This window comes from Pleurodeles waltl, chromosome 5, assembly GCF_031143425.1.
Source record: "Pleurodeles waltl isolate 20211129_DDA chromosome 5, aPleWal1.hap1.20221129, whole genome shotgun sequence".
In the NCBI taxonomy this organism is placed as follows: domain Eukaryota; kingdom Metazoa; phylum Chordata; class Amphibia; order Caudata; family Salamandridae; genus Pleurodeles; species Pleurodeles waltl.
The window spans coordinates 1,696,557,443-1,696,584,555 of record NC_090444.1 but is presented as its reverse complement, the minus strand read 5'-3'; the positions used below and the strand labels follow the sequence as shown (position 1 = coordinate 1,696,584,555).

Here is a 27,113-nt window from a genome sequence, read left to right as displayed (position 1 = left end):
AAAACCCAATGCCTGTTTGCACTCTGCATCTAGCCGCCCCTGTGCCGCTAAGGGTGTGCTTTCTGTGCCTGCTTGTGTTTCATCCCCCCAACCCCCCCCCGGTGCCCTACAAAACCCCCCTGGTCTGCCCCCCGAGGACGCGGGTACTTACCTGCTGGCAGACTGGAACCGGGGCGCCCCTGTTTTCCATTGAAGCCTGTGTGTTTTGGGCACCTCTTTGACCTCTGTACCTGACCGGCCCTGAGCTACTGGTGTGGTAACTTTGGGGTTGCCTTGAACCCCCAACGGTGGGCTACCTTGGACCCAACTTTGAACCCTGTAAGTGTTTTACTTACCTGTGAACTTAACCTCTACTTACCTCCCCCAGGAACTGTTGATTTTTGCACTGTGTCCACTTTTAAAATAGCTTATTGCCATTTTTGCCAAAACTGTACATGCTATTGTGATTATTCAAAGTTCCTAGAGTACCTAAGTGAAATACCTTTCATTTGAAGTATTACTTGTAAATCTTGAACCTGTGGTTCTCAAAATAAACTAAGAAAATATATTTTTCTATATAAAAACCTATTGGCCTAGAGTAAGTCTTTGAGTGTGTGTTCCTCATTTATTGCCTGTGTGTGTACAACAAATGCTTAACACTACCCTCTGATAAGCCTACTGCTCGACCACACTACCACAAAATAGAGCATTAGAATTCTCTTTTTGCCACTATCTTACCTCTAAGGGGAAACCTTGGACTCTGCACACTATTTCTTACTTTGAAATAGTATATACAGAGCCAACTTCCTACAGACAGCCATAAACACAGGCCACCCAGGTACATCTGCATACTGAAGGGGTCTCCCTGGGAAGGAAGGAGGGGCTCTCCCTTACACTTCAAAGGCCAGTGGCTTGCCCTCACACAAAGGGCTGATAACCCCCACAGGGATCCTGGCAGACAGGACCGTGCTGAAAGGGGAACTTGTGCATTTCAAAACCACTCTTTGAAGGTTCCCTCACTTTAACAGCATTTTTGGGTATATATACTGGATCTCTGTCCCTACCAAATTAGACACGTCTGGACCTACACCTGGACTTTGTCAGAGGGACGGCGTGGCTGCCCAAAGGACTCACCTGGACTGCTTTGCTAAGAAGGACTGCTGCCCTGCTTGTTGCCCTTCTGGCCCCTGATGCTGCTGGAAGGACTCTGCCTTCCCCACAAGTGCTCTCGAAGGGCATGGGTTGAGCTTGCTTCCTGTTGTTAAGTCTCAGGGCCACAAAGACTTCACCAAAGAGAAGAGAATCCCTGTGCTTTGGAAAATCGACACAAAACCTGTAGAAATTGACACAGCGCCTTCCTCGGAGCTGAAAACACACTGCATCGCCTACAGGATCGAGACAGTGCCTGCTTCTTCCTACCAGCGTGTCAAGGATTTTCAGTGCATCATCCCTGGGTGTCAGAATATCTCTGCATGACATTGCGGAACCAAGGCTGCGCTCCTGGAAATAAACGCATCACCTTGCAGCGTGGAAAGAAACGATGCATCGTCTGTGCTGCACCAGAAAACCCGGCGTATCGTCTTATTTTTCAAAACATCTCTGCGGGCCCGTTCATCATTATATTTTACGCATCCCAGGTACTGTGTGTTACAAGGAAACAACCACTGATTATAAAGGATTGAGACTCATTTAGACCTTTAAAAAGTGATATCTTGACTTGTGCATATTGAATTTTTGTTGTTTTGGTCTTATTTTATTCAGATAAATATTTTCTATTTTCCTAAACTGGTGTGAAGTACTTGTGTGGTGTTTTCACTATGTTAATGTATGAGTTATTGCACAAATACTTTACACATTGCCTTCTACGTTAAGCCTGCCTGCTCTGTGCCAAGCTCCCAGAGGGTGAGCACAGGATAATTTAGGTTGTGTAGTGATTTACCCTGACTAGGATTGTGGTCCATACTTGGACAAGGGTGTATACCTCTGCCAACCAGAGACCCAGTTTCTAACAATAATGGAATGCAGTTAACTTCTACGGCGATGGAGTATTTGTTCTTGTGGGATTATTCAAACTAGGCCTGCATTATATGACCCAGAAGCTAAAGGGATTGTTGAGAGAGAAAATAGGACGGTTAGTGGGGCTGCTCAGTTGGCAGTGTTGACATGAGTGTTGAGAAGTTGGTCAATAATAAGGTTTGGGCCTATCACACTACAAGTCAAAGCACAACTGGGAGGGTTCCCTTTGTTGAAATGAGAGGACGGAAACCTTAAATCATGCTGGGGCCTACTTGGTTGAGGAGAGTGATTACAGGAGTTGGGTTGGAGGGTTGTGGGCAGGATACAGGTAGGAAGAGTGGAAATGTTAAGAGATGAGTTTTGAAGGGAGGTGAACAGTATTTCTGTTGGAGATTAGGTTAAGGTTAACCTGGGACCTGTACATCGGGGACTTTGTAAATTTAAGCGTGCTTTCTTGGTGAAGGGTGTGCGTATATTTCACATTGTGTTGACAAAAGGTGGAATCCAAGAAGGGTTTCTATTTAGCCAAAGGGAGGACGGTGTGTGACTAAGGAGGGGGAGGGTTGTAGTAGTTTCATGTGGAAGGTTGCTCAAGAGATTTTTCAGTCCAGAGAAAGGAGGATAACGGATGGTTTGGTAGGCATAAGGGATGTTGCAGCGTCAGGTGATAACCTCATAATGAGGGATCAGAGTCAGACATGTGTGAAATAAAATCCAGACATTTTCAATTGTTAAGGTGATTTTTTGTGATTTTTGTTCTTTTTGCTTTGTTCTTTCATTTTGTGTTTTCTTTTGTTCTTTGGAAGATAGATGATGCGTTATGTCTTTAAGATATGGAATCTTCCTATGTGGGCATTCTTCTGTTGTTTGTACTCGGTGTGGGCATTCCATTTTGGTCAGTTTGTTGCTGGCTGGATGGGAACGACCATGTTCGAGTCATGCTGATAATAAATATTTGTAAAAACCTACTTGAAGTGACATGTTCTTTTAGAGTGCCCTCTGCTTCATTTGTGATATAGGAAGTCTGCCACCTCCTGTAATCTAGACACCCTATCCTCTGTGCTTTCAGCTAAAGACAGACTAACAGCAAATGCTTCTCCACTTATTCCTTAGACTCACACTGCCTTTTTAACGCTGTTACATCAGAGTTCTTTACATCAGTGATACAAATTTCTGGTAGTTATTGGGCCAGGGTGGTTATCCTGGCACTGAGCAGAAGAGTTCATTAATTGCTTCCAACAAAGTTTTGAGTGGAGATCACTGCTGCTATGATTTCATTGTGTTTAGTCTCCTCTATGATAGTTGACCCTGAAGCAGCCAAAAAACCCAGAAGATCTTGAATCAGGCAACCAGATGATGCTTTAATCTAAGTAGAATAACATAATCATGGTCTCTTAAGGAAAGCCATTAGTGAGCAGTAGGTCGTGGAATCAAATATAAATACTCTGTGTGTCTTACTGAGTCTGTGTTGCAGACACCACAATGTGCCTTAATAAACTGCCAAACCAGCCATCATTTTATTTGGAGGTGAAAACTCATAACCGGTTGCCACGGACTAAGCATGCCTACCCATTTAAAAAAAAAAAAAGTGCGCAGAGCATTCAGTGCCAAGAAAGCAATAAACAGCACACACGGACTTTGCCTAGTATTCCATCCTTAAAGAATAAAGGCTTTCAAGTTGATCATGTTTAAGAAAGCCTTCCTGGACATCGAGTAATGGATAGGACCATCACTTTTGCTTTTGGCCTCCACTAGCGGCCATTATCTGGTTAAGCAACTAGAGGACTCCCTGTCTGTGTACCATGTTTGTCAGAGAGACCCTACATTAGTGCAGCCGTGGGGCCTGATGCTTTTATTCATAGTACAAGGTACCTGATAGAGACTTCTAGTTGTAGATTCCTTACCTTAGAATTTCCCCCAGGTGTCAATCTGGATCTGAAGATTTTCCTAGAGCAGAACCCCTGCGCGCTGTTAGGTGGTGTCGGCCAGCTCCGCGTGTGTTGTCAGTGACTTGCATGCCAGATATGATGTTGCAGATCTATATACGGGCCACCCCAGTGTGCTGACATCACTTATTTTCTTTCCCCGCCAGAAACGCGCAGATCCGAAGAAGAGCTATCCCTACAGTCACTTTTTGACTGGACTTTTTGACTTTTGTCAAAGCTTTTTTGACACTCCTCTTGCTCCGATATGTCATCAAGGAAAACCGGTTTCAAGCCGGTCATCGGATGATGTCCGCGATGGATCTGCACCTCGTGTGTTTCTGGTGTTTGGAGCATGACCATGACCATGACCTAAAGTCATGCTCTGAGTGCCGGGCCAGGAATCCGATGGCTTTGAGAGAGTGGTCTCTGTAGCTACTTGCAGCCCGGTGCTCGGCTCCACGTCACTCCCAATCTCGTCGGAAGGAAGGTCCTGAGAACGTTTACGGAGCCCTCATTTTTCTTTGTCCCACTCCAAGTCCTTGGGACGATCGAGTTAGCACAAGAAGTTAAAGAAGAGCAAGCGTTCTTCGACTTCACTCTGTCCGTTGGCTGACATAACGTGGGAAAAGGAGTGTCGTTGCTCTAGGCCTCCATCCTCAGAGCCTGCTGGCTCCGTGCCTCCCCGAGTTTCCGGGCGCCGGAGACACCCCTGCTGAACTGTGAGTTCTACATGGCCATGTGCCTCATATTGGCGCACCCCGTAGAGTTGGCAGGGCTCCCCTCAAGTTCCATGCTGGCGGCCTCTGATCTGCAAGGCACCAAGGATCCATTCCCGGATCGGAACCAGTGTCGGCCGTGCCATCCTGACCTTCCTCAACAACGGTTCCGATGTTGATGCCCCTGGTGCTGCCCGTGCCCTCGGTCGGCATCAACCCCCACCCCCTTTGCCGATACTTAGCCGGACCGGCGTCGCGTGATGCGGATTCCAACTCTGGCAGGGATCTTGGGGCCATATGTACAAACACATTTTCCCATAGACACAGAATGGGTAAAACGGTTTGCTACATCTGGCCCTTGGTTCCTAGGTTGGGTCCTGACTCTTATTCTTATGGGTTGGCGTATTAAGGGGTCGCTGGACCCTTTAGGATACCAGTTTGAAGACCCTATGGACTGGCGTAGGGACCTAGGTGAAGCCAGTGGTCTTTACACTTCCCCTGACACTGGCATGCTTTCTCCCCCACCGTGGCTGCAGAGGAGGGAGCGTCCTACTCCATGATGGTGAGAAGAGCAGCTTAGGTCCTGGCCCTAGAGCTGCCTTCGTTCAACACCTGGTGGGCTCTCTAAACTCCAGAGCTAGCAAACTCAGCCATCAATGCCTGGTCAATCACAAATGGAGTCTCCATCCAGAGGTGGCGCAAAATCTCTTTCAGGAGTGGGGGAGAGCCTTGGTTAAATATATTTGCCTCCGCAGAGAGCATGCAATGTCAGCTGTTTTGGGCATTGGAGGATCCATGGTGGCACTTGCTCAGTGGTGCTTTTCTTCTTGAGTGGAACTCAGGCCTCCTGTATGGCTTTCTGCCCATACCACTTCTGCCCAGAGTTCTCAAGAAGATCAAGAACGACCAGGCCCAAGTAATTCTTGTGGCTCCGTACTGGGCACAAACAGTATGGTATCCCAAGCTTTTGAGCATGGTCATTGATACTCCAATCAGACTGCCTCTTCACGATGATCTTCTGTTGCAGCAGCAGGGGATGGTTCTCTTCTCTAACCTGTACAGTCTTCCCCTTCTTGCATGGAGATTGAGCGGCAGCAGTTAACAGCTTTTGACCTTTCGTCTGAAGTCTGAAACGTTATCTTGTAAGCCAGGCATCCCTCCACCAAAATAGTATGTCTGTGGATGGAATAAAGTTGTGGCATGGTGCACAGACAAGTCTGTTGACTCCTTGTCTGCCCCGCTTTCTGAGGTCCTTCTGTTTATACTTTTTTTGGCTTAGCAGGGCTTTGCTTTGGGCACCCTCAAGGGTTATTTGTCTGCTACCCTGCTTTTTAAGATTATCTGGACAACCCTCCTTGTTTAAATCTAATATTGTTAGTAGATTTGTGAAGGGTCTTACCCGTATGTTTCCTCCTTCACCGTTCATAATGCCCTAATGGGATTTGAATCTGATTCCTACTTTTCTAATTTGTGCTCCTTTTGAGCCACTTCGTAACTGTCTGCTCTGGCTTTTAACTTTAAAAACAGCCTTCCATGTTGCCATCACTTCTGCCCACAGGGTGAGTGAGCTGGTGTCCCTTTCTTCGAAAAAGCCACCCTCCTTCTATCCTGACAAGGTGGTGCTTCGTACCAGAGCTTCCTTTTTACCCAAAGTGGTCACGCCCTTTCATGTTGGCCAATCCATCACCTTGCTACTTTTTACGTGCCCCAAAATCCTTCCAAGGAAGAGGTAATACTACACTGCCTAGACCCAAAAAGAGCAGTAGCTTTCTACCTTGATCGTACCAAAGAATTCCAGGTAGATGATCAACGCTTAGTGGGTTAGGTGGGTGCGAAGAAAGGTCGGGCAGTGCAGAAGAGGTAAAACTCCCAATGGGTTGTTCTCGGTTGGGTATCTATTCTGAGGGTAAGAAATCTGCAACTAGAAGTCTCTATCAGATGAACAAGTTACTTAACTTCGGTAACGTATTATCTGGCAGAGATATATTCTAGTTGCAGATTCCTTACTTACCCAGTCATCCTCCCTGGTCTGCAAACGGATTTCCAGGGCCAGGGACTTCCCTTTCAGAGCCCTAGTTCTGACTCACCAGTGGTCCATTTTCTTCATGTCTCAACGCTTCTGTCGTGGAAAGTCGGAAAACTGACGGCAGTGCCCCGGGGTGGTGCCTATAAAGTTCCTGCGACGTCATATCTGGTGCGCTCGACACTAACAACGGACGCAGAGTCGACTGACGCCATGATACGGCACGCAGGAGTACTGATTGAGAAGAATCTCCAGAACCAGGCTGCCATAGGGGGAAATTCTAAAGTAAGGAATCTGCAACTAGAATATGTCTCTACCAGGTAATGCGTTACTAAAGGTAAGTAAACTGGTTTTCCTTACTTACACTGTTAACTTGAGAACCATGTTTTTTACTCTAGTTTAGATGGCATGACGTCTGCTGTTTCAGTTAGTGTAATTCCCCAACTGTTAGAACATTACTAGTATCGACTTTTAAAGAATTTACAGAATTTTACTGTAAAGCTTATAGTTGATTCTCATTATTAGGCACCTGTCAGCACTGCCCATCAAAGTATACCTTGGTGCGCTCAATTTTGGTGATTACATTCAAGATCGTAACCCACACTCATTGTTTCCTCTATTTTAAATGCTTCATGGCTTAGGCAGAGATCCTACCCTTTCACTTTAGAGTTATCGTGTCCGTTGTAGTGGTGTCTGAATATGACAAGAATTACAAGAACTTTGTGATCCTTGCTGACCTAGTTGTGTTTACTCCGTTAATACTTCTAGCATTATGAATTGCATTTCATTTTGTCTGTAGGATTTAAGGGATGGTTACAGCAGCCAACAATTAGCCCTTCAACAGCTGCAGAACATCAAGCAGGATAAACTTAGGGAAATAGAAAGAAAACGAAGTGAACTTGCACAGAAAAGAAAACAGGAAGAAGAAGCATTGAGGTATGAAAAATGTTGTCATTGTCAGTTATTATGTTTTTTGTGTATACATGACTTGTTGCCTGCAATGTATTGTCTGTTGACTGTGTTTTTAGCATAATGTTGATTCATGAAACGTGATTTCATTCTTACATACTTTTTTTTTTTTTTTTTTTAAACAAATTAAATGTTTGAAAAATGATGTACTTGAGTGTGTTTGTTAACCATGAGTTTGACTTTAGGTTTGACATTTGTCAAGACATTTTTTTACTTTACTTAAATTATATGTATTATATGCTTACTTATAGGGGTTTTAGCCATCAGTTGGTCTGTCATTAAGTCTTTGACATGTTTCTTCTTCCCACTATTCCATACTGCACGGGGCAATAGGTCAGCTACTTTAGCCATTGGCGAACTTCACTGTGAGTTGAAGGCATTTTCCCTTTCACAAGGAGCATATCAATACATGTTTCCTTACGTGCTAGGGACGCCTATTGCATTATGTGCTTTTTGAGACTATAAAACATGCTTTGCTTTTAGCTAATGTTTTCTGTTTACATTGATGAGGGTGTAGCAGCTTTCATATTAATAACATTTTGCAAGAACCATGACATAACAAAACAAGTATTGATAATCAGTCAATCAATCAGTACATTTGTAGAGCGCACTACTCACCTGTGAGGTTCTTAAGGCGCTTGAGGGTGGGGTGGAAGAGGGGGGGCTGCTACTGCTTGAAAAGCCAGGTCTTGAGGTGTCTCCTGAAGGTCAGCAGCTCCTTGGTCTGCCATAAGTGGATGGGGAGGGTGTTCCAGGTCTTGGCGAGGTAGGAGAATGATCTGCCGCCAGTTGTTGTCCTGTGGATGCGTGGGACGGTGGCAAGGGCGAGGTCAGCAGATTGGAGCTGTCTGTTCGGGGTGTAGAAGGTGAGTCGTTCATTGAGGTATGCTGGTCCGGCGTTGTGGAGTGCTTTGTGGGCATGGGTGAGGAGCTTGAAGGTGATCCTCTTGTTGACGGGGAGCCAGTGTAAGTCTCTCAGGAGGGTTGTTATGTGGCTGCAGCAGGGGATGTCAAGGATGAGGCATGCGAGGCGTTCTGTATGCGTTGTAGTCTTTTCTGGAGATTGGCCTTGGTTCCTGTGTAGAGAGCGTTGCCGTAGTCCAGTCTGCTGCTGACGAGGGCCTGGGTCACCATCCTTCTGGTTTCTGTGGGGATCCACCTGTAGATCTTGCGGAGCATGCGGACAATGTTGAAGCAGGAGGTTGAGACGGCGTTGACTTGTTGGGTCATGGAGAGCGATGAGTCTAGGATAAAACCCAGGTTGCGTACGTGGTTGGTGGGTGTTGGTGCGGCTCCCATTGTGGTCAGCCACCAGGAGTGGTCCCAGGTGGAGGGGGTGGGGGTGTGGATGAGGACCTCTATCTCGTCCGAGTTCAGCTTTAGGTGACTGTTCTTGGTGAAGGAGAGGATCAGCTGGGTGTGGTCAGCGTATGAGACGATGAGGTTGTGGGATCGAACAATGTTGGCGAGTGGTGTCATCTAGACATTGAAGAGGGTCAGGCTGAGGGAAGATCCTTGGGGAACGCCTCAGATGGTCTTGGTGGCTTAAGATCAGAAAGGAGGGAGGCGGACTCTTTGGGTTCTGCCAGTGAGGAAGGAGGTGATCCAGTCCAAAGCTTTGTCGCGGATCCCAGCGTTGTGGAGGCATGTGCGTAGGGTGTGGTGACAGACGCTGTCAAAGGCGGCCGAGAGGTCCAGGAGGATCAGGGTTGCGGTTTCGCCTTTGTCCAGCAAGGTCCTGATGTCATCAGTGGCGGCGATGAGGGCGGTCTCGGTGCTGTAGTTGCTGCGAAAACCGGATTGGGACGGGTTGAGAGTGTTGTTTTCCTCAAGAAGGTGGGTCAGTTGCCTGTTGACGATCTTCTCGATGACCTTCGCCGAGAACAGGAGCAGGGAGATGGGCTGGTGGTTTTTTAGGTCCTTTGGGTCCGCCTGGGGTTTCTTGTTTAAGGCGTTGATCTCGGCGTGCTTCCAGCTTTCCGGGAAGGTGGCGGTCTCGAAGGAGCTGTTGATGATCATCCGGAGTTGTGGGGCGATGATGGAGCTCACTTTGTTGAAGATGTGGTGCAGGCAGTGGTTGGATAGTGAGCCAGAGTGAATGGTGTTCATCACTTTGATGGTGTCATCGTCGCTGAGGTGGGTCCAGGAGAGCAGAAGGTTGGTGTGCCTGGGGAGTGGTGGGTCTGTGGTGTTGGTGACTGCCGGTGGGGTCTTGGAGTTGAAGCTGTTGTGGATGTCTGGTGGACAAAGCCAATAGGCTGGCAGCAAAAGCCAGGCTTATTGGCTTTGCCAGTGCTTTTTAGGTGTGGCGTTAGCTAAGACCTTTTATTTTTAATTAAATAAATATAGTTTACATATTTTCTTAAGGGGCTTTCAGTGTGCCTTCTTCATCCATTGGTTTGCTGTGTCTTTAAAATGTTGCTGCTGCCCACCGCAACATACAACATGGGACACAGGTTCAGACTGTGTCAGCCATTGGATTAACTGCTGTGAATGACAGCATTCTGCTTTACATAATATGCACATTCGCACAATAAGTAGTTCGCCTAAGTGGCAATGACTACTGGTGCAATATGTGCATTTATATAAAAACAATTGACTTTTAGTCTTTACTCTTTTGACAAAGGCAAGGGGCCAATAGCTCCCCGAGCACTGTTACCGTATCACTGGTGCATGTTATGTCTTCATAAAAAGCCATTCACAAACTTTATACGTATTGGCAAAACCAAAACATCAGCACCCAATAGCAGACCTATTAACTTTGGAAGTGCTTGTATCTGATAGAAATTTGTGCCTTAGATTCCTTACTTTAGAATTATCCCCAGTTGTCAGACTGGATCCGGAAATTCTTGAGCAGTAACTCTGCAATAGCTGGTAGGTGACGTCTTTCAGCTCCTCATAGGCAGCATCGTCCATGCCAGAAGTGATGTGTGCAAAGCGCAACCCCAGTGCTCTGACATCAGTTCTTTTCTTTCTGTGCCACTCAGCGTCGCCCCAGAGAGAATTTCCCTGATCAGTTTTTGGCTGCCTTTTTTCAACTTTTTGTGGAAACTATTTTTGAAAAACAATTTACCCTTGTGTTAGGTATGTCCCCTAAAAACCAGGAGATTTCAAACCCTGCAGTGCCTGCCACAGGTATATGTCTGTGATAGACCCACTCTTTGTGGCGCTTGAGTGGGACCACAACTCCAAGGCCTGTGAGGACTGCCATGCCATGAATCTGAAGGCACTGTGGGAAAGTTCCCTGAGCTCCTTGCTGACAAGCAACTTATCGTACCAGTCATGTAGAAGGTCCCGGGACCAGTCATGGAGCTGGTTCTCCAGACAGTCATCGCCCCAAGCCCAAGTCAACAGGTTATGTTCCACAAGCATAAGAAGTCCAAAAAGGCAGTGCTCTTCAACTTCACTGTGCTAGTTTAAGTCCTCAGACTAGGTGCAGCAATGAAGACACTGCTGAGGCCTTGCTCAGCCATGGAGCCAGCGCCTAGGCCTGCTCTGTGCCTCCCAGAAGTTTCCAGAGCCAACCCTCTCTGAACTAAAAGAGTTTTATGAGGATATGCAATTCATATTTGAGTGGCTTGACCCCTCTGGAGCACCCTCAGGCCTCATGGGTTTGGGAGGGGCCCCTATTCCCCGCTGGCTGGTCGCCCCTTGGTGCTAGTCAGGCCCCATTAATCCAGAGCAATGACAGCCATGAAGCCACCACCTTCCATGGAGCCCGCTCCAGTGCCATCATTCCTGGCACCACCAATGCCCTGTAACTAATACTAAAGCAGTGTAGGTCAGTCATTCTCGGACCAGTGTGAGTCGGACTCAAGTCAATTCCTCAGCGCTAGACTACAATGCTTCCCCCCGTCCCCCAACCCAACCACCCCACCCCACCCCAGAGATCCACTGCTTGAGAATCAACATAGAGCAAAATATTGAGGAGGATCGCTTCATTGTATATAAAAGTTCTTCCTAGTGGGTGATAACAGTCCAACAAAGAAGATCAAATCGTATGAGGAAAATTATCCAGTTCATCAGTCAAGTATCCAACAAGGAGCCATGTTGTAGAATCACATTAGCTTTTTGTTAAATTTTCTTTGTAACGTCAATCAGCCCAGCCAACGCATTTCATCCAGACAAGGACTTCATCAGGGCTGTAAATTTGAAAACAAATATAAAAAACGAATACAACTTAGCAATTATAACAAACATCAATTTATATTCCTCACATTATGAAATACATCAATATATATTAAAAAGTCCTTTATACACATCCACCCGCTCTACCCCACCTCACAAAACCCCACAACATTCAAAATTTGGTAAAAGAATGAGAAAGGGAGGGGAGATTGTTTGGTTTTAAGCCATCCACGAGATAGGTCCTTTGGAGTATTGGATGACGGTGATGGTCAGGTTTGGGTACAGATGATGATATGGTTGACATGATTGGCTTTGCATGATTTCTGCATTTGGTGCTGGTCAGCCAGTACAGGTCAGTGTGGTTATTAGAGGGAAGAAGGGGGTTATGTTGCTATATGGGGAATTTAAAGAAGATAAGTTTTCTTATGTAGAACCTAATTGGGAAAGCTGCAATATTTCTATGAATCGGATTGTGGGTAATCAAACTAGGAAGATGATCTTTTAGCAAAATGAATATATGGATATAATGAGTTAGTAGAATATGATTTATATAAGAGAATGTTCTAAAAAGTTGGATATTTGCTTTAACTGTAATACTTGTATACTAAAATTTTGCTGAGGGAAGATGTATGTTTTTTAATGATTTTATTTAATTTTATTTTTATTTGATTGCAATACTAGAAGAAACAGAGATACGTATCTGTATACAATGAGAAGACCCCCCCCCCCCTTCCCTAACTTTCCCTCAGTGCAATTCAATACATATGGGGGTTCTAGCGGTATGGACATTCAATGTTTGTAAGCCTTGGCCTCCTTAAGCCGTTCGGTGTCCTTCGGTGCCCTGTGGGCCCAGTGGCTTTTTGGCTACCAATTCTCATACCGTCTAAGCCCCTGCTGACTTGGGTAGCATTGGGAGTTCTTCGGGTCGGCATGCACTCTATAAGAATTAATGATTTCATGAATAGAATAGAATCTCTCCCTCCATTCCTGGATTCTTCCACAGAGTCCCGAAGTCCATCTGAGGTTCCAATGATTCACCTATTCCACCTCCCATCCGCCTCATATTTTCTCATACTTCTTTTCCTTGCCTCTACCCTGTTAAACTTCTTTTCCGGGAACCGGCATCTGTCCATACCTTCACACCATTTATTGTATCCTGGTGGTGTCCCTTATCCCCATTTACTGGCTATGTCTCTTTTAGCCACCAAATTCCCAGGGGTACTGTCTCTGGTTTCAGTTCCAGGGGAGTCCCTGTGGCATCCTCCAAGGCCTTTCCCACCTCCCTCAAAAACCCTCCAATCTTGGGAGAGCTCCATAGTGTGTGATAGAACGTGACAATGTCCCCTCAGGCAGTCCGCAGTCGCTGCCCTATCTATTTTGTACAGTAAGGATTGTGTGTAACACACATGATGCCGTATTTTAAACCGTATTGGTTTGAGCGATGCAGGAATAGCTACCTCCGCTGGGAACTTAAGTGTCTCCACCCAGTCTGCTTCCTCCAGCTCCCCACAGTCCCCGCTCCACCACTCCCATAGTGTGTTTAATGAGGGTTGCGTGTTTCTCATTATAGTGCTGTATGTGAGAGAAATTAGTTTCCCTGGTATCACACCCTCTAAAAGTCTCTGCTCCAAGGGGGCATCTTCCTGTGTCTCCGACTCTGCAGGGACGCTGAGGCGTAAATCCGCTCTCAGCTGGGCATACTGCAGCCTTTGTGTATCCAACATTTGGTATTCTTTTTGCAGGTGTGAGAATGGCATCACCCCGTCTGCGTCCCACGCCTCAGTGAGAGTTGATATCGCTATGGCATTCCTGTGCCGAAACCCAGTAGAGCATTCACCATGGGAAGCAGTGTGCCCTGCCAGATAGGTTTTTTCAGGTTCAGATGGTTAGCCTACCCCATCTCTCTGGTGAGCGACCACCATGTCTGAATTACCGTCACAGTTGCAAGGCAGAATTTGTGTCCTAGTTTTCCGCTGTACAGCCAGTGTAGGTAGCTGTTGTTATTAATTGATTCCCCATCCACCTGGAATGCCGGCGCTCCCATGGGTCAAAGGCCCAGTGGTCGACTATACTAACTTGTGCTGCTTCATAGTATTCCTGAATATTCGGGAGGGCGATGCCGTCCTCATATTTTGAGCTCTGCAATATATGAAGGACCGCTCTAGGCTGCCCATCTGACCAAATAAGTGTGCAAACTAGGGGGTCGATCCTGGAAAAGAACACATCTGGAATAGGCTGAGGGGAATTCTGGAGTGCATAAAAGAAGGGTGGGAGAGCTATCATTTTTTAATAAAACGGCTCTCCCCATCAAAGAGACCACCAGTGCTTAACATCCTTTTCAAACCTTTTTATTAATGGGGATAGGTTTGCATTGTAGTAGTGGGTGGGCTGACTAGTGATATAAATCCCTAAATATATGAACCTGTCTAACTTAGTCCTCAGAGATAAATTCAGTGTTTGACCTGACGTCTATGTTCCCACTGGGAAAAACAAGGACTTCAAACTCAAACCTCGAGACTTCCCCGAATGCCCGGAAGATGTCTCCCAGACATCTGACTGAGGAGGGTACCTTTGTCAAATATAACAGGATATCATTGGCGTACAGAGATGCGTTCCTCTCTGCTGCTGATAGTGGGCCAGCCCCAGGTCAACACGTCCTTTCTAATCCTGTTGGCCAGTCTCTTTATTGCCAGCGTAAATAGCATCGGCGACAGAGGGCAGCCCTGTCTAGTCCCCCTATATAATCCAAATTCTCGTGAGGTATCCATTGGCCTGCACTTTTGCGGTGGGGTTGTCATATAGAAGCCTGATCCACCTCCTGAATTTTGGGTCGAAGACCCTTTTTTCCAGGACATATACATATACCAACATTCCACAGAATCGAAGGCTTTGTTAGAGTCTAGGTAGACTATTGCTCTCTATTCAGCTGAATTTGTTATCAGGGCCAGGTTATTAGGAAGCCTCCGGCGATTCAGTGCCATGAAATGGCCGGGTATAAATCCACCCAGCTCTGATGTTCTACATGGACCAAAGTTGTTATTACTTTATTCTGAGTCTGGTCGCCAACGGTTTAGCCAAGATTTTAAGATCAACATTTAACAGTCTCTTGGCTTGCCTGGTTTGGGGATCAGGATAATTGGGGCCGATCGCATATCCCTAGGGACTTCCCCGGTGTCAAAGGCCTGTTATAAAGCAGCATGTAAATTTGGTATTTGTCCATTTATGGAGCTTTTGGAAGAACTCTACTGGGAACCATTGGGTCCCAGGGTTTTCCCTGCCTGCATTTGCCCCAATGCTCACATCAGTTCTCCTCTGTGATATCATCCTCTAGTTCTGCACTCTGGGTGAGGGATAACTGTGCCATGGGGAAGTCAGCAATGAAACAGTCTATTTCCTCCTCTGGGATTTCTATGCAGGATTCGTAGAACCCTGCCAGTTGGGTAGCCAATTTCTCCACTACACATTTGGAATCTCTAATTGTCTCCCCCTTGGTTGTCCTCAATCTCTAATAAATGAGTCCCTTCGTTCTTTTTTTTACCTATCCAGGCAAATAATTTGCTTGTCTTATCACCAGCCTCATAGAGGCATTTACTTTTCAAAAGGTGTTGGTGTTTTACTTCTCTAGCCACTACGTTGTATTCCTCCTTTTTCTGCATTGTCCCTTTTTGTTTCCTGATTTTGGGAAACTGCGTACCTGTTCTTAGTAATGCTAATTAGCTTTCCATGGTAAGTAGTCTTTTAAGTCTCTGTTTCCTATCCCCCACCCCCCCTGCCAGGGCCACCCCTCGAAGGGTGGCTTTGTAGGCCTCCCATAATTTCACTGAACTCTGCACTGATTCTGTATTGTCGGTGAAATATTGTTGGGATGCTTTCCCTGAATCTTCCATGACCCTTGTATTCTGAAGTCAACAGGTTTCCATCCTTCAGCCCGCCCCTTACGCGTGGTCGGATTCCCAGAGACCTTGTTACCTGAAGCGTGGTATGGTCGCTATCTCCCCGTGGCAAGTAGGATGCCCCTGTGATTCTAGGTAGCATGTCTGCAGTGGTAAAAAGATAGTCAGTTCTAGAGTGGATATCATAAGCAGCTGAATATTATGAATATCCTCCATTTTGTCCATGCAGGGTTCTCCACACATCACAGAGACCCATTGCATGTGGGAATCCCTCCAGTTAATCTGTAGTGGGATGCCCTGTCTGCGTTTTACTAGTTCTGCCCAACTCGAGTCCATCACCAAATAAAATCTCCACCAACCAGTGTATGTGCTTGTGGTGTTTCCATAAGTGCTGCACCTATCTTTTGGAGCACCTCTCCCTGCAATCCCAGGGGTAGGTATACATTGAATAGTAGAAGGGAGGTGTTGTCAAATTCCTCCAGAATCGTAATGTAACAGCCGGGTGGGTCCACCCAGGGGCGGATTGTGTAAAATGGGAGGGATTTCCATATAAGCACCATGACCCCTCTAGAGCCTGATGTGTATTCGGTGTGGCCCACCACCTTATTATTCCCCCTTTCCATGGCTCTGTTTCATGTCAGTAGGGTGGCTCTCTTGTAAGTAGATTATCGCAAGCAGAAACCTAGAGAGTGCCTTGTATATTAAGCCCCTTTTAATTTTGTGGCTAACCATTCACATTCCATGTTAGAAGGAACAACTGCTTAGAAGGCATTGTAGTATCTCAAAAGTCAATTGTTCTACGACCCCAATTTTCAGTTGTACCCTTGTAGGTTATGCCCTTAAATAGTAGATTTGAAACACTCAACAAAACCCCCCAACTACCTCCCTCTCTACCTTATTGTGTAGTGGTTTTCAAACAAAACTCCCCCCCACCCAATTCATGGTTTGTATTAACCTCAAACCCAGAAGGGAGAGCATCCCTGCATGTGATATACATCTCTGAGGCATGACCAGAGGCCGTTGCCGAAGAAGGACCTCCCAGGTACCTGTAATTGAGTTCCTCTGCCATGTCCCTTCGTGGGGAGGATGAGGCCCCTTTAAAGCCCCCGTCAGGCCCCAAGCCCGGTCTGGGTGATCCAGGTCCAGTTCAAGCAGTGTTGTTCCCCCACCTCTCTGCCCAGCTGGTCAGCCGTCATCGGGGGTCACCTTTGGGGGCTGTTCCTCATCTGACCCCCCCCCCCCCCACTCCGACTCTGAGTGTTCTGTGCCACAACCACTCATGTCAGGGTGTGCTTCCTCCAGCGAATGCTTGTTGGGATCCCATTCTTCAGTTTGAGGTCTTGGAAAGTCTTCACATGTGCAGCCTTGATTTGTTTCTGTGTTGGGGTGGCAACGGACCCCACACGAGCTTTCGACGCTCTTTGTTTGCCGTATCCGTTTGCTACTGTCCTCTCCTGGCCAATTTTCCTGGTGAAGTCCACGCGTTTCCAGCCAGTCCCATGCATTCCTACGGCAACATTAGGAGGTGTGTTCTCCCCCCATGTTCAATCTTGAGTTTTGCTGGGTACATCAGTGCGTATTTTAGATTTATTTGTCGCTGGGCCCTTTTAACTGGGACAAAGGCTCCCCTTTGCCTCTGGTCCAGGTTTGTGTAGTCCGGGTATATATTGATTTCCTGCCCCTCGATCTTTCAAGGGCCCCTATTCCACGCCATCTGAAGGATCACGTCACAAGCTTAGAAATTCATTAGCCTCACTATTATTGGCCTTGGAGGAGCCCCCGGCGGTGGATGGGTTGCCGGGATCCTGTGGGCTCGTTCTACCAAGAAGAACTTGGAGGGGGTTCCCCCTAACACCACATCACGTAGCCATGTCCCATGATGGACCCTCTGCTCTTTCTGGGACCCCCACCAGACGTATGTTATGTCTTTGGGGCCTACTTTCAGCTTGCCGGAAATTATTGTCAGTTCTTTATTCATGATGGCCAACTTTTAAATGAGATCCTTCACTTGCTGGATCGCTGTTTCCAGGGTATCCTCTGTGTCTTTGACTTGCGGGATCACTGTTTCCAGGGTATCCTCTGTGTCTTTGACTAGATCCATAAGTTTCCTATGGTCCTCCTACAGAAGGCTCACAACGCCCGCAAGCACTGCAATATGTAATTCTAAGGCTGTTTTAGTATCTTTAATTTTGCCAGCTTCTCGTGAGGAACCTTGGGGGGGAGCACTATCTTTGGGCTCCTCCTTGCCACCCTGCTGCTTCCCCATGTCCATCCGCTAGCACCACACCTGTGTGGGCTTGAACCGGCTGGGCAGTGAAAGCTACTTTGGGGCGCTTGACCAGTTCAGTCTAGCTCCCTCCACCCCCCAAACGTTCTTTATGAAGTCTGTCTCAGGTCCTCTGCTACCCCAGCGGGATGGGGCCCAGTCACACTGTCTCCTCCATGAGGAGCCCCCAGCCACACTCCGGGTTCCACCATCTTCTTCTGCTCCCGGGCCCAGTCCCCATAGTGTCCAAGGAGCACCTACCACTGTTGTGCACTGCGCAGCACTAGACTGCCCAAAGGGTGGGACTATCGGGGTTGGGGGGTGGGGGGGGGGGGGGGGGGCACAGTGCCTTTGCTTAGTCGAGGCTACTGACTGGATAGCAGGCACCACACCGCCTCAGCTTCTGGTCACATTATCCCTGGTGCTTCCAGGCAGAGTCTCCGGCAAGCCACCCAGGCTCCGTCCCCTCCTAGTGGCCCAGTGCTCCCAGGACCTGACCTGGGAGAGGGACGACTCCATCCGGTGCTTTACCGCCGCTCATTCCTTGTGGCCCGCGGCAGCCCTTGTGTGGCCCTGTCGACTCCGGTGCACCCGCCTCCGTCCAGGCTGTCAGCTCCACAATTCCTTCCACAGGTGCCTGGTACATAATTGGGAGGGGGGGGCTAAAACAACATTCACTGTCTTGGAGAGGGCCCACTCCAGGATGATGTGTCTCCTTATCGGGCAGTGATGAGCCGAGCTCCGAACCATGTGTCCGGCTCCATGTCCAGCTTGGCCACATCCCCAATATGTCAGTTTTAAGATTTAAACATTGAGATATGGATCTTTTCACTCCTTTTTTACGAAAGGCAACTGTGTTGAAGGGGTAATCTTTTTCAATTAAAAGATTGCATTCGTTTTTAATGATTTGAATTTATGATTATGGCACCAAATTGTGAATTATGTAGGGTTTTGTGAGGTGGGGTAGAGGGGGGCCATGTGCATAGGGGACTTTTTAATATATATTTATATGTGTGTATATATATGTGTGTGTGTGTGTGTATTTCATTATGAGAGAAATGTAAATAGATGTCTGTTGTAATTGCTAAGTTATGTTAGTTTTTGATATTTGTTTTAAAATGTACCGCCCTGATGAAGTCCTTTTCTGATGGATACACCTACCTGTGGATTCCTCACCAAAAGAATTCTCCCCTCGCGCCAGCCTTCGACGGAAATTTCTTCTAGCTCTGCACGTCGACGATGACGTCACAATCGCCCGACTCCACGCGACGCCACTTGACGGCATCTAGGCAATAAGAAGCCGGCGTCGACGTGCAGACGTCAGTTCCCTTTTTTCCGTGCCCGAATAACGGTTGTTTCTTCGAGGCTCACAGGGAGCTACTGTTACCAACGGACGGTTACGATGTTGCAGCCTAGAAAATCCGGCTTTAAGCCTTGTAACCAATGTGGGGGTCGGATGTCGGTTACCGACCCCCATGAAAACTGCCTCTGGTGCCTTAGTTCAGATCATGAGGTCGAGGCATGCGGTTCGTGCCAGCGCATGAACCCTAAGGCACTCAAAGAAAGAGAGGCAAAGTTATTCTTGGCCCGGTACAAGAAGAAGAAAGAGAGGCGTCATAGTCTTCGTCGAGATCCTCTAGGTCTCGTCATCACCATAGTGGCTCTCGGCGCCGTCATGGATCTCGGCGCCGATCGAGCAAAGGACGGGTCTAGATCGGCTTCTCCGTTGACTCGGCATCGTCCGACGTGGGAGATAAGCCCGACCGTCACCCCTCCATCTCCGGCGACCCCGACGTCACCTGGGTCGGTCTTTGAGGTGGAGCCTCCCCAGAGGCCTGAAGGTTCTCCTGGCCAGGAGTTACCTGGACCCTCTTCGGCGGCTTTGGCGGCGCCGGTGCAGCAGCAACAGTAACCGGCTTTCCCGACTCCGTTATCTGATCCTGCAGCGTTTTTGAACGCTATGTTTAACATCTTTGCTTCCATGGCGCCGGGTGGAAGTCATGCAGGTCCGTCTGGTCCTTTGGCCTATGACTTGGGTGTTCCGGCGTCTTTCAAGTCGGCGCCGTTCACCCCGTTTATGTCTGCTGCGTCTGAAGCGACGCCGATGCCTACGACGTCGATCAGGATGGCTACACCTGTTACGGCGCCGTCGGATTCGCCTCAGATCCCATCGACGTCCAAGAACGCTTCGGACGAATCCAGGCTTGGAGTCCAGACTTAGATCAAGGCGTCTGGCCCTTCGTCTCTTGGAAGAGGAGGAGTATGCGAGGCAACACCTGGAGGAAGGAGAAGTTGTAGAGCCCTCAGGTGACTTCCAGGGTCTGGACTCAGCTAGTGGCCTTGACACTACCCCGGAATGGGATCTAGCTTCTCCTGGAGAGATCAGAGGAAGCAGCTTCTTTCCATAAGGTCATTCGTAAGGCTGCGGACTTTTTGGATATTACTCTTCCTACCGCAGAGGTTAAGAGAAATTTAGCGACAGAGGTCCTCCATCCGACATCTGCTTCTGCTGAGCCTCTTCTTCCATTCAATGAGGCTCTGCTGGACCCTATTAAGGATATTTGGATGAAACCTGTTTCCACCGCTGCGTTCAACAGAGCGGTGGCTCGGTGTTACAGGACGGCGCCTGGGGATCGGGCGTTTCTTTCCAGGCAACCAACTCCAGAGAGCCTTGTGGCCCAAGCTTCATGTTCCTCCAGATCCTCTCCTGGCTCGTTTTCTGGGGTTCCTGCTGATAAAGAGTCGAAAAAGATGGACCACACTGCTAAAAAGACATTTTTATCGTGCAGTATGGCCCTGAAATCTTCCAATGCCACATGCATACTGGGACGTTACATACATGCCCTTATGGAAGAGGCAAAGGGCCATCCTAATGTGTCACAGGAGATGCTGCAACTCTTTTCGGATGCTCAAGCGGCTGCGACGCAAGTGATCCAGTCTGGTTTGGACACTTCGGACTCTGTGGCTAGGGCTATGGGCACGACCGTAGTATCTAGGAGGCAGTCTTGGCTTAGATCATCGGGCTTCTCAACGGACGTGCAGGCTACACTCCTTGATCTTCCGTTTGATGGGGAAAAGCTCTTCGGTTCTAAGGCTGACTCAGCCTTAGAACGTTTTAAAGAGAGCAGAGCGACAGCTAGATCCTTGGGACTCCAGTTGTCGGCCTCATCCACCTTTAGAGGCTTTTGGAGATTTAAAGGATTTGGTCGTGGTTCCTTTCGCGGAAGACTGCAAGGACCACAACAATCTGCTTCTACCCTGCCTTACAGATCCTTCAGGGGCAGGGGCAGAGTCCGTACGAGAGGAGCCACCTTGCAGCACTCTGCCTCTTCCTCTTCCTCAGGAGGGGTGCAGCAAGAAAAGCAGCCGTAGTCCTCCACCATTCCCTGTCCATTCTTCTCCAGTAGGGGGGAGACTTACCCTTTTTCTTACAATGTGGTAGGTCATTACATCAGACTCCTGGGTCATCGACATTGTGAAGAGGGGGTACGCTCTTCCCTTTCGGGAATTTCCTCCCACCCTCCCTCCCCGCCCATCCTTCTGTTCGGAAGACCATTTTCTCCTGTTACAGCAGGAGGTATTATCCCTATTACAAAAAGGTGCAATAGAGTTGGTTCCCGAGCAAGAGTGGGGTCAGGGGTGCTATTCGAGATACTTTCTGATTCCCAAGAAGGATGGTCGGCTGAGACCGATTTTGGACTTGAGGATTTTGAATTGGTTCCTCAAACAGGAAAAGTTCAAAATGCTTACCCTCTCACAGGTTCTTTTGGCGTTGAACGAAGGAGACTGGATGGTGTCGGTCGATTTGCAGGATGCGTATTTTCATATTCCGATCCTCAGATCGCAAAGGAAGTATCTCCGTTTTGTGGTAGGATCACAACATTATCAGTTTGCGGTCCTCCCGTTTGGTCTTACTTCAGCACCTCGAGTCTTCACGAAGGTGATGGCGGTGGTAGCGGCAGAGCTCAGAAGAAAAGGGATCGCTGTGTTTCCCTATCTGGACGATTGGTTGATCAAAGCCTGTACTCCAGAGCTCGTGCGGTGCCATCTCCAGTCGACGACTCAATTGTTGTATGACCTGGGGTTTTCAGTCAATGTACCCAAGTCTCACCTGGAGCCCTCTCAACGCCTCCTGTTCATAGGGGCAGTATTGGACACGACATTGAAGCAGGCCTTTCCTCCGCCACAGCGGGTTCAGGACATACAGGCTTTGATTCCAATGTTTCGAAATGGAGCGGTAGTTCCAATCCTCAAAGTCCTTCGTCTGCTCGGTCTGTTTGCTTCTTGCATACTGTTGGTCACTCATGCACGCTGGCACATGAGGGCTCTCCAGTGGTGCGTCCGCAGGCAGTGGTTTCAGCACAAAGGGGATCTCGAGGACTCGATAAAGATCTCCAGAGACACTGCAGTGGATCTTCAATGGTGGGCAGCGGTCGACAACCTGTCTCAAGGAAGGCTGTTCTCGCTACCCCCACCAGTGGCCTCAGTGGTAACAGATGCTTCCACTTTAGGGTGGGGAGCTCATCTGGGGGACCTGGAGATCAAAGGCCTTTGGTCTCCAGTAGAACAGAAATTACACATCAATCTGTTAGAATTGCGGGCAGTACGGCTGGCACTCAAGGCCTTCCTCCCTTCCATTCGCGGTCAGTCAGTCCAGGTTCTAACGGACAACACGACCGCGATGTGGTATATAAACAAACAGGGAGGAGTGGGGTCGTATCTTCTCTGCAGAGAAGCTCTTCGACTCTGGTCCTGGCTTCAGGACCACAAGATCTGCTTGATTGCACATCATTTGGCCGGAGTCCTGAATGTGTGTGCAGACATTCTCAGTCGACGCAGCTCGGTCGACCATGAGTGGCGTCTTCATCCAGATCTAGTTCTGTATATCTTCCAGATGTGGGGATATCCACAAATAGATCTGTTTGCAACTCAAGAGAATGCGCAGTGCCCACTGTTTTGCAGCCTCCAGTATCCGGTGCAAGGAGCTCTGGGGGACGCGTTTCAGATGTCCTGGAAGGGTCAGTTGCTTTACGCGTTTGCCAAGACCGAGCTCAAGTCATCTTAATAGCTCCGGATTGGCCGAGAAGGGTGTGGTATTCGGACCTACTCCAACTCTCTCAGTGCCCTCCGCTCCGTCTCCCTTGCAGGGTGGACCTCCTCTCGCAGTTGCAGGGGCAGATTCTACACCCCCACCTCCAGAGCCTGCATCTTCATGTCTGGAGATTGAACGGGGCAATCTGAGTTCCTTTTCTCTCCATCCAGATGTGGTGGAAGTTATTCTATCGGCCAGGGGACACTCTACCATTTCAATCTATGCAAATCGTTGGGCTAAGTTTACAAGCTAGTGTGGAGAGAATAGTTTAGATCCTTTAAGAGCTGGTTTATCTGACATTTTGTCATTTGCGCTCTATTTGGCACAGAAAGGTTTTTCAGTTGCCACTGTTAAGGGTTATCTATCTGCACTATCTGCTTTTTTGTGCCTTCCTGATCAACCATCCTTCTTTAAATCACCAATTGTTTTAAAGTTTCTAAAGGGGCTCACTAATAAGTATCCGCCCACGCCATTCGTTATGCCTCAGTGGGACCTTAACTTGGTTTTAACTTTTCTTATGGGGGCCCCGTTTGAACCCATGCACTCTTGTTCTTTACGGTTCCTAGTATTTAAAACTGTTTTCCTGGTGGCAATAACATCTGCCAGAAGGGTTAGTGAGCTTCAGGCTCTAACTGTAGAAACCCCATTCCTTTCCTTCTTCAAGGACAAAGTGGTGTTGAGGACCAAGGCGGCTTTCCTACCGAAGGTTGTTACACCCTTTCACCTGGGGCAGTCAATTACTCTCTCTTCCTTTTACCCTTCACCTCACTCTTCCAAGGAGGAAGAGAGGCTCCACCGGCTGGATCCGCAAAGAGCACTGAGCTTCTACGTCGCCAGGACGAAAGAGTTCAGACAGGATGAACAGCTCTTCGTTGGATACGTGGGGAAGAGGAAAGGTAGAGCGGTCCACAAGAGAACGCTATCCAGGTGGGTCAATCTATGTATTAAGATCTGCTATTCTTTGGCGAAGAGAGATCCACCTGTGGGGCTTCGTGCCCATTCCACCAGGGCCAAAGCAGCTTCATCGGCTTTCGCTAGAGGTGTTCCTGTGGCTGACATCTGCAGGGCAGCAACCTGGGCATCCCTCCATACTTTTGCCAAGCATTACTGTTTGGACTCTGAGGTCAGGAGGGATGGCCATTTTGCTCGCTCGGTGCTGCAAGATTTCTTGGTTTGACCATTCGGGCACCCACCACCGGAGGTTATACTGCTTTGGGACTCTATTCTTTCGGTGAGGAATCCACAGGTAGGTGTATCCATCAGAAGAATAAGTTACTTACCTTCGGTAACGCTTTTTCTGGTGGATACAGTTACTACCTGTGAATTCCTCACGGATCCCACCCACCTCCCCGTTGCCTGACTGGTCAAACCAGGATCTCTTTGGGTGCGCATCCTTGGACTTGTATATATATATATGTATATAGCTTTCACATGCATATTGTTGTATTCGTTGTATATACTTTTCCTTTGCAGTCTAAGATAGTGAAAAGGACATTTTGGACTGGAATTGTACATATATATTTATTTATTTCTATCTCGAATTGAGCATTCATAACTGTGATATATATTGAGTTTTATATTAAATGTTTTATTTTCGTCTATTATGGATTAATGTGTGCTCTTTAGGCTTAACCTGTTCGCCTCTATGGCACGTAAAAAATGGTGATAACTGATGTCTGCATGTCGACGACGGCTTCTTATTGCCTAGATGACGTCATGTGGCGTCGCGTGGAGTCAGGCGATTGTGACGTCATCGTCGACGTGCAGAGCTAGAAGAAATTTCCGTTGAAGGCTGGCGCGACGGGAGAATTCTTTTGGTGAGGAATCCACAGGTAGTAACTGTATCCACCAGAAAAAGCGTTACCGAAGGTAAGTAACTTTTTCGTCTGGCCGAAATGCGTTGGCTGGGTTGTTTGATGTAGCAAAGAAAATTTAATAAAATTCTAATGTGATACTACAACATGACTCCTCGTTGGATACTTGGCTGATGAACTGGATAATTTTCCTTGTTTGATTTTATCTTCTTTGTTGTGCTATTATCACCCACTGGGGAAGAACTTTTCTATACATTCAATTTCTCCTCTTCAATATTTTGCTTTATGGTATAAGGAACTGGTGAATGCCAGTGGGTTAGACACCTCCCCAGACACTGGATTGGTGTCTCATCTCACCATGCCTATGGACGAAGGATCCTCTTTTGCAGTGGTGGTGTGGAGGGTGGCTGAGATCCTGGTCATTATCCTCAGTAGCAGTCAAGACAAACGTTTTGATAGAGCTTCTTCAGCTGGGAGTCGCCCCCCACAGGCCCTCTCCTCCCATTCAATACAGCCCTCACCTCTGTCCTGCTTGGAGCCAGGTCCAAGCCTGTGCATAGGAAAATTGCCTGATACCTTTTGCCCTACTCCTGGGGGCCCAAGTTTCCTCACCCAGTACCCCACCCCGGAGAGCTTGGTAGTCCAAGTTTTCACCTCCCAAGTTAACCCTGGCGCATTCCCTGCCACTCCACCGGATAGGGAATACAAAAAGCTGGATGCCTATGGTAAGAGGAGGTTCTCTTCTACTAGCCTAGCACTGCGGTCGGTGAACACTTGCCTGCATTTTGGGCCGATATACACACACTGTGTGGGATTCCGTGCTGCCCATGGTCCCTAAGGAGGCCTGAGCCATTCTCACCCAAGCCCATTCTGACAGATGAGATGCAGCAAAGTTCACAATCCGATGTAGGCCGGACACAACTGATTCGCAAGGCAGAGCATATGTGCTGTTAGTGCTACTCAGATGCCACACTTGGTGGATAACCTCTGGCTTTTCAGGGGATGGCCAGGCTTCCCTCTTGGATGTGCCATTTAATGATTCTCTCCACTTTGACAAAAAGGCGGACTCAGCCCTAGAGTGCCTTAAAGACAGCAGGGCTCCAGCTAGGTCTTTTGGACTATCTATGGGTCCCTGCCAACCCCAGTCTGTCTTGACCGGTTACGGTAGGGTTTACCAACCTTGTCCTTACCACCAAGCCACCAAGGCTAACAGACTTCCCACCCACTTCATGGCCAAAGGCTCGGTTCGCACAAACCATGTGGCACCACCAGCCAGCGTTCAGGCCAGCCCTACTCCCTATAGCCCCATTAGACCCCAGCAGCCGCCTCCCCCAATCCCCTTTAGTTTGCCTTGATATCATCATGGACACTCAATAGGAGGCAGGATTCTTAATCACCTTCCCCACTGACAGTCCATAATATTGTACAAGTGAGTTCTTCAAATCATCCAGAGGGGCTACGCCATTTCCATAGAACCTCCACCCATTACACTCTCTCACGACCAACTGATGGGGCACCATCTCTCCTTACCCAAACAAGAAGTAATGTCTCTTTTGGCCAAAGGAGCCATATCGAGGATGCCAGCATCCGAAGTAGGTTTGTGGTTGCTATTCATGCTACTTTCAGGTACCCAAAAGGGACAGAGGTCTCTATCCTATTCTGGACCAGCACCTTCTCACCTTCTTTCTGAAGTAGAAGAAGTTTAAGATGCTCAGGTTTGCTCCCCTTTGTCCATGCCAGCACCCCTCAGGTGTTCACCCTGGTGATGGACGGTGGTTGAAGTACATCTGAGGCGGTCAGGGGTTCCAGTCTTCCTCTAACTCGACAATTGACTGTTGATTGCATGCTCACCCTAGGCAGCTGACCCCCACCTACAGACTACGGCATACCTCCTGCATTTGCTAGGGTTCACTATAAATGTGTCAAAGTCACACCTGGCTGCCTCACAGATACCTCCTTTTGGAGCCCTTCTGGACACAGTGCTGTTTTGGGCCTATAAACCATAAGAGTGAGTCCAGGATATTCTGTCTCATTGGGCACAGCATTGTGGAATCTCTTCAACATGGTTGAAATCTCGGAGGGAACTGCAGAGACCTTCAGTGGAGGCTGACTAACCATGATTGGGTCAATTGCAGACCCCTCTCCCTTCCCATCCAAGAGCTGACTGTAGTGACAGATGCATAACTCATGGGCTGGGCGGCGATCTAAGAGAGGTGGCGATCATAGAACTGTGGGCTATGGTCGAGTCTCAACTCCATAACAACCTGATGGAGCTTCAGATGAATCGACAGG

At 48.0% G+C, this 27,113-nt stretch overlaps 1 protein-coding gene across 6 annotated transcripts in view; it reads left to right on the top strand.

Annotated features, from left to right (window-relative positions):
• ITSN2 (intersectin 2) overlaps positions 1-27,113 on the top strand; it is a 1,003,157-nt gene that overhangs the window by 541,209 nt on the left and 434,835 nt on the right. For all 6 annotated transcript variants that reach the window (XM_069236034.1, XM_069236039.1, XM_069236035.1 and 3 more), the window contains one exon: positions 7,459-7,595. In XM_069236034.1, the coding sequence (XP_069092135.1) occupies positions 7,459-7,595 (137 nt within the window). The remainder of the gene's footprint in view (positions 1-7,458; positions 7,596-27,113) is intronic.